General features: G+C 39.0%; 1 protein-coding gene across 11 annotated transcripts in view; it reads right to left on the minus strand.

Annotated features, from left to right (window-relative positions):
- Positions 1–12,997, minus strand: part of NSD1 (nuclear receptor binding SET domain protein 1) — a 136,739-nt gene that overhangs the window by 53,278 nt on the left and 70,464 nt on the right. For all 11 annotated transcript variants that reach the window (XM_067732712.1, XM_067732717.1, XM_067732711.1 and 8 more), the window contains 3 exons: positions 5,017–5,141; positions 2,749–3,019; positions 1,076–1,185 (listed from right to left, as the gene is read on the minus strand). In XM_067732712.1, coding sequence (XP_067588813.1) covers positions 1,076–1,185; positions 2,749–3,019; positions 5,017–5,141 — 506 coding nt within the window. The remainder of the gene's footprint in view (positions 1–1,075; positions 1,186–2,748; positions 3,020–5,016; positions 5,142–12,997) is intronic.

The raw sequence follows: 12,997 nt of genomic DNA on the forward strand, positions 1-12,997 counted from the left end.
GCCCTTCCCATCTACCTCTGCCAACAATCTTGCGCAGTGGCTAAGATTTGAATAATATAAATCCAGGAGAGAAAGCACTGCAGAAGATGACCACAGCCTTACTAGAGTGTGGGGTACAATGAGAGGATAGTGAGTTAGAGACACATTGTCACTGAAGGTTGCACAAACTGCAGAGAGAGTTCGGAGGGCAGGAGATGAGTCTAAGAACCACCAAAAAGTCCATGTCATAAAACTGCTTTGAGAAGAACAAAGGAACTAAAGTACATAATGTGACTCTTTAAATAAGGTATAAAAACACAAATAAATTAAATTTTACATTTACAGATGTGTGACTAACAAAAACTAGGAGCCTTAATATAGGATTAAAGGATAGAAGTTTGCTACAGCTAAGGAAAGAATTCCAAAAACTCTATTTATGATTTGATTACAATCTGCATTTTTTCTTTAAAGAAAAAGAATTTTTTAAAATAGGAAATCTGTGCAACTTACAACTGAATTTATAACATATACACTGAGTTACTCCTCAAATACAAAGAGAGCAGGATGTATCCTAAGGAATCAATATCCAGTTATCATCCATTATAGAATTAGAAAATCATATTTCCAACTACAATTTAATGATGCCTTCTTGGCTAATGGAAACCAAGTTTGCAAAACTGAAGATCAAGTGTTTCTGCCTGGACTATAGCTGAGCTAGGTCTTTTCTGAGGTATTATGCAGACACGGCAATGGCATAAGAGTAGGTTAGTGGCTTGTAGAGACAGAAGTGAAGTAGAAATCAGGTAAGAGGTTTCGAGCCCAGAAAAGAAATTACAACAAACACAAACTTTACTCAACTTTAAAGCTTTTTTCATTTTCACTTGAAAAGAAAATCTAAAATCAAATGATACACATTTTCCGTACAAATGCAAAACAGCCTCTTAATGTAGGATCTCTCAGATCACCAAGTGTACTGACATTCTATAATTTCTATGTATATGTGCACTGATGTCATAAGTATTACTAAAAGATTTGTTTTTAAAATCCCCTATTTCCTGGATTAAACCCTATTTTAGAATTGACTAAAATAACATACCTTTTTAGTAAGGCCAAGTTCCCCTTTCTTGGGCATAAATCCAGGGTCTAAATCATTGGATTCAAGAAGTTTCTTAGTTGGTTTTCTCTGACGCTTACTTTCATAATTTCCTGAAATGCATGTATCTTTTCATTAGATGATTTAGAAACTGGGCACAAGCTAATTTTTTAAAAACCTATATATATATATATATATATAAAATTAGTCATTTTTTTATATTTTTCTCAAAATATAAAAAATTAGTCATTTTAAAATATTTTTCTCATCATCTTGTGGGGAGGGACAAGGTAAACATTATTCTAAAATACTAGTTAACATAAAACCAGAAAATATTTCTCAATACAGACACAAACTAATGTGAGGATGTTCTTATGTCAGAGTGTGTGTGTGTGTATGTATACACACTTACTAAAAAACATATATGTTGATACATTTTTTAAAAATCACAAATGAACTAAGGAGAAATCAAAAGGGCAAAACTCCCTTTAGAGCAATCAACTGGTGGTAAGAACAAAAGGAGAAGTGAGGTAAAGTAGAGCCTGAATTCTGGGCATAAATAGACCAGGATTAGAATTCTTGTTCTGTTCCTAAATAAGTAAAAGACACTTGTTTACTTTGTAGGACTGCTCTTAGCAATTATATAAAAGAGCCTAATAACACAGTTTGGCACATAATGGGCAATGAGGTGGTAACTATCTTTATTATTCTTTTTGATTCCACCTTACTTGATTATGCACAATTGGGATCCCTTTTTAAAGAATAACATCACAAGCTACTGTTGGGAATGTAAAAAAGTTACATCCAGGGCTTCCCTGGTGGCACAGTGGTTGAGAGTCTGCCTGCCAATGCAGGGGACACGGGTTCGTGCCCCGGTCTGGGAAGATCCCACATGCCGCGGAGCGGCTGGGCCAGTGAGCCATGTCCGCTGAGCCTGCGCGTCCGGAGCCTGTGCTCCACAACAGGAGAGGCCACAACAGTGAGAGGCCCACATACCACAAAAAAAAAAAAAAGTTACATCCAAAATTTTCCTTGGCCCACTACAATACTCAAGTCAGAAGGTTACTCCAATTAAAAAAAAAAAAAAAAAAGTCAGAAGGTGAATTAGAGACAGTATGTTGTTTAGATTCAATTCTCACCAGGTGACATGTTTATACAGAATGATAAAGTGAAAAGAAATTGGTAATTAACTTCAAGGGAGTATTCACACTCAGCTGCTTGCTATGTGTCAGGTAAATTTCTTTATACATTGCATCACAGTCTCCATTTTATACATCGAGGAAACAAGTTCAGAGGTTAAACAACTTCCCAAATAACACAAAGATTGGTAAAGTCAGTATCTGAAGTATAATTTTTATGTGTTTACTCCACTAGTATGCAGTGCCCCTCCCCCAAACCCTGTTACCCTGGGTGTTGATTCACACTGTGGTTGATCAATAATCATGAAGAGCAATAACACTGAAAGAAAGTAGTTTGTAAAAAATATGTCTTCCTGACAGTACACCAATTAATGGTCATTAACTATATCCAATTAGCCAGTATTAGGGATTTCCCAGAATCAAAGTGGGTAGTTTGCTGTACAGAAATACACTACTGGCTTTCCATCAAAACATACTAAAATCTCCTGCTTCCTCTAATTATATCCACTTATATACTGAGACCCATCCCCATCTTACCTGGTGTTTTAACTAGCAATTCCTCAGACTCAAGGGCAGGCCGTGGAGAGACTTCCGGAGCCACAGGCACAGACAAGGTCAGCTGTGGCAACTCAGCATGTCCACCTCCAAGTTCTGACTGAGCCAAGGGCCCTTCCAAAAACGGAGCCTCCCTTTCAAGAACTGGAGGCTCTTCTTTGGTTGATATCAAAGAATTCTCATCCACCTGTTTGTTCTGAGCACTAGATCGACACCGGGCTAAAAGGCTTTCCTCTTCACGGCGGGAACTTACCTATGGGCAAAAGATAAACGTGGAATCCATAGGCCAAAGTCATTATAATTTAAGTGTCAAAAAGAATAATGTACTTATAAAGGAATGAAATTCTGACACGTGCTACAAATGGATGAAACTTGAAGACAACATTACACTAACTGAAATAAGCCAGACAAAAAAGGACAAATATTGTATGATTCCACTTATATGAGGTACCCAGAATGGTAAAATTCATAGAGACAGAAAACAGAATGGTGGTTGTCAGGGGCTAAAGGTATGGGGAAGTGGGAAGTTATTTTTTAATAGACACAGAGTTTCAGTGTGGGGCCATGAAAAATTTCTGAAGATAATGGGTAGTGGTGATAATGGTAGTGGTTGCATAATGATGTGGGTGTACTGAATGCCACAGAACTGTACACTAAAAAATGGCTAAAGTTGTAAATTTTATGTTATATATATTTTACTATAATTTTTTTAAAGGGTAAAAATGTCATTGGATTGAGATACACTGAAGCTATAAAAATTCATTAAAGCCATAGTGATAATCTTAAAAAAAAGAAAAAGGGCTTCCCTGGTGGCGCAGTGGTTGGGGGTCCGCCTGCCGATGCAGGGGATGCAGGTTCGTGCCTCAGTCCGGGAAGATCCCACATGCCGCGGAGCGGCTGGGCCCGTGAGCCATGGCTGCTGAGCCTGTGCGTCCGGAGCCTGTGCTCCGCGGCGGGAGAGGCCACAACAGTGAGAGGCCCACGTACCGCAAAAAATATAAATAAATAAAAGAAAAAAGAAAAAAAAAAGATTCCCTAATATATCATCGATAAAAGCAGCTAATAATAAACTTCCAAAGTTGAGTTGGTAAATTAACGGGAAAGCAATACATGCCTTTCATGTATTTCAGTACTATAAAATGACAGACTGACAGATAATATAAGTAGAAGAAATAATAAAATCTGAAAATCTTCATTTTGTAACCCCAAATGAAATTATTCATATAGAAAAGGATGTACAATTGATATTTTTTAAAAAACATCAGGGAAATGGCTGATGGGGAACAAGACATTCTCTTGGAGCCGAAGTAATTATACATATACTGCTGCTTGATCAAAAGAGGTAAAACATAACTGAAAAGAGAAATCAGTTAGTCACCGTGGTGAACTATTGAAGGTTAAATACCTTCCAATGTCATACAACATATGAAACCTACCATGTAATCTAGCCAAAAATGTTTAACTTGAATGTATCAAATTGTTACTTATTAACTACTACCTAAAAGGGAACATAGACGCAATCACACAAATCAAGAAGGCAGATACTCTAAATGTGTTGCTCTCATTGCTTACATACGGTCATGAAAAGGGGGGACTGTCCTGGATTTAAGGTGATTTAAGAAATGTAACAACCAGATATAATGTGTAGTCCTAGACTGGATCTTGGTTTGGATAAATTAAATGTAAAGGTTATGAAATAATTGGGGAAATCTGAACATGGATTTGTTATTAGATAAACTGACCTTAATAGATATGACCATGATAAATTGGTTGTGAAGAAAAATGTTGTTTCTTAGAGGTGCATGTTATTTAGGGACGTGGAGTCAAAATATCTCTAACTTACTCTAAAATACTTTGAGTTTAAAGAAATTGAATTTAAAAATAAAGCATATAAGGTATTGTAACATTTGTTTGTAGAATTAGGATCATACTATTCTTTTTAATACCCTATATTTTTTACTAAACATTTTATCATAACAATATTCCTAAATCAAATACATTTTGAAAGCAAAGGGGGAAAATATACTATATATACACACACTATACACACATAGTACATAAACTCATTTATACATTTCCTGTATAACTAGTACAGGCTAAGTACTGTGCCAGAAACTGGAAAAAAAACCCTGAAAAACAAGATCCCAGTTAAGGAAATTATTGTCCCATGAAGATAAAATATGATATTGAAGGGAAAATTGCAGTATCCTAAAAGAACTGATGAAAGGTTGTTGAAATGGTGGAATGTACCTTGTGCACCTGTTCCTGTACCTTCTTTTGTTTTTTCTTAGGAGCAAATATCTGATCATATTCTTCTGTATATTCCAGAAGCCACTTGCTTGGCTTCCTAAGGCGTTTCTTCTCTGACCGCACAGCTAAAAGAGGAGAAACAAGTTCAGTATTAACCAAAAAGTTTGAGGGAAACCCAATGTTTTCATGCAACTATCTCTGTGCTTCCAAAGGTACAGAAATAGGAAACTCACAAAAATACTATGGCTATTTGCTATGGTTTATCCTATGCAAAATTTGGGAGAAAGGAGACTTTTGTTGCTCTATCCACACACACACAGCCTATCCAATGTTAACGAAATTAAACTGAAACTAGTGTCCTACAGTTACAAAGCTAACATTAAAATATGGATTCTAAATCAGGTAAATTCATAAAAAACACAATGAATTAACATTTTAAATAACATCTCTGGACTATGCAGAATATTGGATGAATAGATGATAGAATATTTACCTAATCAGCACTACCACATGAATTTCAAAAGCATTTTACATATACTTTATATCATGGTTATAGTGAGTTTCACATTAGAAACATCAAAAATATATAATTAATAATATGTATACCATTATCTCAATAACATTAAAAAAATGTATGCCATGTATGCCAAAGACAGAAAAAGATAAAAGAGTATAGAATTTTGGATACTTTCTTAAAACAACAAAAAAACAACTCTTGTCATGTTTTATGATCAAAATATCAAAGTATCATGCCATTTTTCCTTGAATTAATGGTGAAACAAATATCTATTATTAATTTCCCTAAAAAACTTCATCCCAGTTTTAATATACTTAACATGCTATAATCATTTTACTATACTGTAAACTCTTTGGGAACAGAGCCTAATGCCTATAGAACGCAGGATACAATCTACTCAAGAGGGCAGTATTTCATCATACGATGACCTCAGAGAAAGCTATTCCTGCCTCATTTGAATGTGGCAACACTGGTGTTCTCTCAATAAAAGAAACACAAAAGTAGAGACCAAAAAGGAAAGGTAACAGGCTCAGCAAGCTTGGCAAAGGCTCTTACTCCCTAGCACATATGGAAACAAGCCATAAAGCCTTCATTAGGACAAGATGTGGAAAAGAATTTTTTACTAATTCTAACTGCTGTAATTTCACATTAGTAAACAGTAGTAACACATCATTTAGTTTATTTCAAGTTAATGTAAAAGGTGAAAACTTAGAACCACATAAAAACCTGAACATGGATTTTTATAGCAGCTTTATTCAAAACTGTCAAAACTTGGAAGCAACCAAGATGTAGGTGAATGGATAAATACACTCCGGTACATTCAGACAATAGATTATTATTCAGCACTGAAAAGAAATGAGCTATCAAGTCATGAAAAGACATGAAGGAAACTTAAATGCATATAACCAAGTGTAAAAAGCCAATCTAGGGCTTCCCTGGTGGTGCAGTGGTTGGGGGTCCGCCTGCCGATGCAGCAGACGCAGGTTCGTGCCCCGGTCCGGGAGGATCCCACATGCTGCGGAGCGGCTGGGCCCGTGAGCCATGGCCGCTGAGCCTGCGCGTCCGGAGCCTGTGCTCCGCAATGGGAGAGGCCACCACAGTGAGAGGCCCGCGTACCGCAAAAAAAAAAAAAAAAAAAAGCCAATCTAAAAGTTTACATACTGTAGGATTCCAACTATATGACATTCTGGAAAAGGCAAAACTATGGAGACTACATAAAGTGGTTGCCAAGCTAAGGTAAGGAATATCAGAAACAAAAGAAGAATATGGCCTTTTTGATACTGGAAGGGAATATTAAAAGCTAGAAAATTGCAAAAGCCAATGGAACGAGGAGCAGATCATTCAAACCTCAATACATGGTACGCAGCAAACATGAAACCGAACAGGAGCTAAAATACACCACCACTAACTTTCTTGGCAAATACACATCAATTCCAAGCACAGAACCAGGACCTACTGTGCAGAATGGAGATGAATTGTTCATATAGGACAAGTCTAGCAATAGCTTTAGACTAGAGTGGACACATACCAGTTAAAATAATAAAATATCCAAAAAGCTGAATCAACCCCAAATGTTCACCGACTGATAAGTGGATAAGTAACATGTGGTATATCCACACACTGGAATACTATTCAACAATAAAAACTCCCTCTCTCTCTCCCTCTCCCTCTCCCCACCTCTACACACACACACACACACACACACACACACACACACACACACACACACGTGTGTATATATATATAAAAATAAAATTCCCCACCCCTAGTTCTTGCCTTACCTCATGTATGTTACAGGGTCTGGCCCAGCACACAGGAACTAAACAGCCTGACACAGGATACCCAGGACCAAGGGCACTAGGCCTGAGGTAAAGGACTCAGAGCATTGGGGACAGTTAAGGGTGGAGGAGTGCACACCCAGGGTAGTCAAAGCGTGGGAGCCCAAGACATTGGGCGCAACTAAAGGCAGGCAAGGGTTGGGGAGCAGGGGACAGGTAAGCAGAGCCATCCATGTCTGAGGCCAGGGTGCCCAAGGTGTTAGGTGCAGAAAATATGGGGTCCCGAAGACAAAGGGAGCCAGAAAGTGGGGTGTTCTAGGCATGTGGCACCCTGGATGTGGGATTTTCTGGCACAGGGTGCACAGAAAGGGGGGGTACCCAGGCACAGGATGCACAGGACATGGGGTATCGAAGGCACAAGGCATGCGAGTCCCAAAATACAAGGTAGGATGTGCAAAGTGAGGAGCACCCTGGGAATAAGAAGTATGACATCTGGGACATGGGTACCAAACCATACGGTGCTGGCCACATGGTCATAAAGAACAAGATACAGCCACGTGCCATGATATAAATAAACCACAGACACATTATGCTAACTGAAAAGACCAAGACACAAAAGATCACACATTGTATGGTTACATTAATATGAAACACCCAGAAAAAGCAAATCTACAGAGATAGAGAGTAGACTAGTGGTTGCCTGGGACTAACTATAAATGAGATAGCGTAATCTTATGGGAGTGGTGTAATATTCTAAAACTGATTTATGGGGGTGGATGCAGAACTCAGTAAATATACTGAAAACCATTTGTTGAACACTTAAAGTGTGTGAATTTTGTGGTATGTAAATTATACCTTGAGTGAGTTTTCTTCTTTTTTTCAAAACAGTGATGTTTCCCAGAAAACGAGAGTACTAACAGCAACATCACTCTGCCCATACATCTTATTAGCCCCTGTCATACCTCTACTCCCCTAGTTCTGGGACCTCAGAGGCAAAAGAACTTAAGGGGGGGAAAAAAGGCAAAAACCCAAACAATTCTTCATAATAATGGCAAGTTACTCAGCCCAAATTTCCTGTTGAAAGCAAATAAAAATGCTGTATAAAGTCTTCAAAAAACCACCTTAGGGACTTCCTCGTGGTGCAGTGGTTAAGAATCTGCCTGCCAATGCAGGGAACACGGGTTCGAGCCCTGGTCCAGGAAGATCTCACATGCCGTGGATCAACTAAGCCCGTGCACCACAACTACTGAGCCTGCGCTCTAGAGCCCGTGAGCCACAACTAATGAGCCCATGTGCCACAACTACTGAAGCCCATGCACCTAGACCCCGTGCTCCACAACAAGAGAAGCCACTGCAATGAGAAGCCAGCACACCACAACGAATATTAGCCCCTGCTCACCACAACTAGAGAAAGCCCGCGCGCAGCAACGAAGACCCAATGCAGCCATAAATAAATAAATAAATTTATTTATTTAAAAAAATTTAAAAACCACCTTAAAAGAAGCAAAAAACTGACAAAATTGTAAAGAACTACAAACCAAAAACTAATGGAGGGCTCCCCTGGTGGCGCAGTGGTTGAGAGTCCGCCTGCCGATGCAGGGGACGCAGGTTCGTGCCCCGGTCCGGGAAGATCCCACATGCCGCAGAGCAGCTGGGCCCACGAGCCATGGCCGCTGAGCCTGCGCGCCCGGAGCCTGTGCTCCACAACGGGAGAGGCCACAACGGGGAGAGGCCCGCGAACCGCAAAAAAAAAACTAATGGAAAGTAATAACCCAGGGAAACAAGTAGAGAGCCCTGAAACTGACTTTGTCCTGAGGGCTTTTTGGCCATCCTGTTAGGAGGCAGAAGAGTTATGGTGAAACAGAAGTAAACCATGTCGCAACCCCCAGGAGACCACAAGGAAAGGTGCCTCAGCACAAAGTAAAAGGGGAGCAGGAGTGAGAACAAGTCCTTGAGAAATTGTGACTGGTCCTCCTGTGGATTTGCAGTCTGATAGGCCAGGAAAATTCAAGCCCCCAAAAGAAAACTGTAAATTAATATATTCATGTTAACAGAACAAACAGGAATAATCATCTCAATAGGCATAGAAAAAACATCTGAAAAACTAAACAAACTAGGTACAGAAGGGAACTTTCTCAACCTGAAAGGCCACCTATCAAAATCACAGTTAATATCATAGTTAAATGGTTGAAAACCAGCTGCTTTCCCCCTAAGATCAGGAGCAACACAAGGATGTCTGTTCACTCTACTTACCCTCAACAATGCACTGAAGGATCTAGCTAGGACAATCAGGCAAGAAAAAGAAATAAAAGGCATCCAGATTAGAAAGGATGAAGTAAAACTATCTCTTTTGGCTGATGGCGTGATCATGCACATAGAAAATCCTAAGGAATTCACAATAAAATGATTAAAGCTAAAATATGAGTTCAGCAAGGTTGCAACACCTAAGATCAATATATAAAAATCAACTGTATTTCCATATACTAGCAATGGGAAATCCAAAAATGAAATTAAGAGACCAATTTTATTTATAATAGCGTTGAAAAAGGTTAAAATACTTAGGAATAAAATGAACAAAAGAAGTGCAAGACTTCTACACTGAAAAGTACAAAACATTGTTGAAAGAGAACAAAGACAGCCTAAATTAATGAAGAGCCATCCCTTGTTCATAGTTTGGAAAATTTAACATTGTTACAGTGCCAACACTGCCCAAACTGACCTACAGATTCAGCACAACCCCGATCTAAATTCCAGCTGGCTTTTTGGCAGAAAAGATAAGAAACTCCTAAAATAAATACAGAAATGCAAAGCCGAAACAATCTTGAGCCGAAACAATCTTGAAAAAAGATAAAGTTGGAGGACTTGCACTTTCTGATTTCAAAGCTACAATAATTAATTACTACAAAGATTAAGACTTTGTGGTACTGGCATAAAGACACACATACATATCAATAAAAAATAACTGAGAGCCCAGAAATAAACCATCACATTTATGGTCAAAAGATTTTCAAATAGGGTGCCATGACCATTCAATGGTGAAAGAATACCCTTTTCTACAAATGGTGCTTAGACAACTGGATTAGGCAATGGGTACTTAGGTATGACACCAAAAGCACAAGGAATCAAAGAAAAAACAGACAAACCAGACTTCATCAAAATTAAGAACTTTTGTGCTTCAAAATATATAATCAAGAATATAAAAGGTAAACCCACAGGAGAAAGTATATGCAAATCATATCTAATAATGGACTTATATCTAGACCATGTAAAGAATTCTTACAATTCAATAATAAAAAGACAAATAGCCCAATTAAAAAACAAGCAGGGCTTCCCTGGTGGCACAGTGGTTGAGAGTCCGCCTGCCAATGCAGGGGGCACGGGTTTGATCCCTGGTCTGGGAAGACCACATGCCATGGAGCAACTAAGCACGAGCACCACAACTACTGAGCCCACGTGCCACAACTACTGAACATTCTGGCAGTTCCTCAAAACTTATACATATAATTACCAAATGACCCAGGAATTCCACTCCTAGGTATACAGTAAAAATAAAAACACTTCCACACAAAACACTGCACACGAATGTTCATAACAGCATTATTCATAAAGGCCAAAAAGTAAAAACAATCCAAATGTTGATCAGTTGATGAAACAATAAATAAAACATGGTTTATTTGTACACTGGAATATTATTTGGCATTAAAAAGGCATGAAGCAAGAGCAGACAACAGCAAGCTGGCAGAATAGAAAGTCCCCACATTATTTCCCTCACAGAGATACCAAACTAACAATATATGCATCAAAATACCTTTATGAGTACTCTAGAAATCAGTTAAGAAGTTACAATACCCCAGGGCAAGTGCAAAGCCAAGAACAATAGCACTGAAATGGATTACAAGAGCCAATTCACTTTATCTGAGATTGCCACTCAGAAAGCAAGCACAGCTGAGCTCCCCCTCAAAGCTGGGGAATGGAGGTGGGGATGTTCAAAATTCCAGCTTTTCATAGGGCTTCCCAAGGGGCCAGTTTCTGTCTAACCTGACTGGGAGCACAAACAGAAGCCACACAGTTTGGACTCCTTGGGGCACTGAAAACAAATGAAAGACTGGGCAGCATGTTGTGGAACCAGAGGGCCTGTAGTGACACAGATGGAGGCCAGCAGGGCTTGGTAAGATTGGGAGAAGGCACTCAACTCTTGGCTTCTCTCTACAAAGGGAGAAAAAGGGAGCATTTGGCAATCCAGATTTTTAGAAAACTGCCCAAGGGACTAGTATCTGTTTTGCCTGCTTCTGGGAGCTGACAGAGAGCCAACATGCTTCAGATACCTAGGCACCACTGAGAATTAAAGAGAGTGAGAAAGCTTGTTGCAGTAGCAATGGCTAACCTTCAGTACTGCAGAAAAACACTAGAAGAAGCAAGAGATTAGGAGCTCCTGAAAAAGAAATGGACAAACCTCTCTAATTAGGAAATTACACACACAGGCCCAGAGAAGCCCATCCTCCAAAAAAGGTTCCAGAGGTCCCCAGAATCTCTAGCCAAGCTGATTGGTGAGTCTTCCCCTGTATGAAGCCAGTGTCAAACTCACAAAACTCAGGGGAAGGGGACTTCCCTGGTGGTCCAGTGGTTGAGACTGCGAGCTTCTACCACAGGGGCACGAGTTCAATCCCTGGTTGAACTAAGATTCCTACATGCTGCGTGGCACAGCCAAAAACAAAGACAAAACCCAAAAAACTCAGGGGAAAAAACTCATGAAGTACATGAAGAAACTAGGAAACATGGCCCAAAGGATCAAAATAAATCTCCAGAAACTAACAGAGATCTATGAATTATGGGAAAGAATTCAAAATAATTGTATTAAGGAAGCTCAATGATCTACAAGAAAACACGGAAAACTAAAAGAAACCATGAAAACAGTAACATGAACAACTGAGAGTATCAACAAGACAGAAACTATAAAAAGGAACCGAACAGAAATTCTGGAGTTAAGGACATAATAACTGAATTGAAAAATTCAATAGAGAGATTAAACAACAGACTTAAGCATAGGACAGAATCAGCAAACTCAAACACAAGTCATTTGAAATTATCAAGTCAGAGAAGAAAAAAGAAAAAAAATTGAAGCAAACCAATACACACATTAAGAGAGTTCCAAAAGGAGGAGAGAATTTGAATAAATTATGGTCAAAATTTTCCCAAATCTGAAAAAGGAAATGGGCCATCCCATATCAGAAGCTGAAGATCTCCAGCCAGAATGAACTCAAAGAGGCCCACAGTGAGACACATTATAATCAAACTATCAAAAGACCAAGACAAAGAGAGAATCTTGAAAGAAGTGAGAAAAGCAACTAGTCAAGGACAAGGGAACTCACATTAGATTATCAGTGGAAACCTTACAGGCCAGAAGAGAGTGGCATGATATATTCAAAGTGCTAAAATTTAAAAACTTCCAACCAAGATTACTATAATCTGGAAAACTGTCCTTCAAAAATGAAGATGAAATGAATTTTCTAAAACAAAAGCCGGGACTTCCCTGGTGGTCCAGTGGTAAAGAATCCGCCTTCCAATGCAAGGGACACAGGTTCAATCCCTGGTCAGGGAACTAGGATCCCACATACTGCAGGGCAAATAAGCCCACACATAAGAACTGCTGAGCTCGAGCACCTCAACAAGAGAGCCCGTGTACCGC

Source organism: Pseudorca crassidens, chromosome 3 (assembly GCF_039906515.1).
Source record: "Pseudorca crassidens isolate mPseCra1 chromosome 3, mPseCra1.hap1, whole genome shotgun sequence".
In the NCBI taxonomy this organism is placed as follows: Eukaryota; Metazoa; Chordata; class Mammalia; order Artiodactyla; family Delphinidae; genus Pseudorca; species Pseudorca crassidens.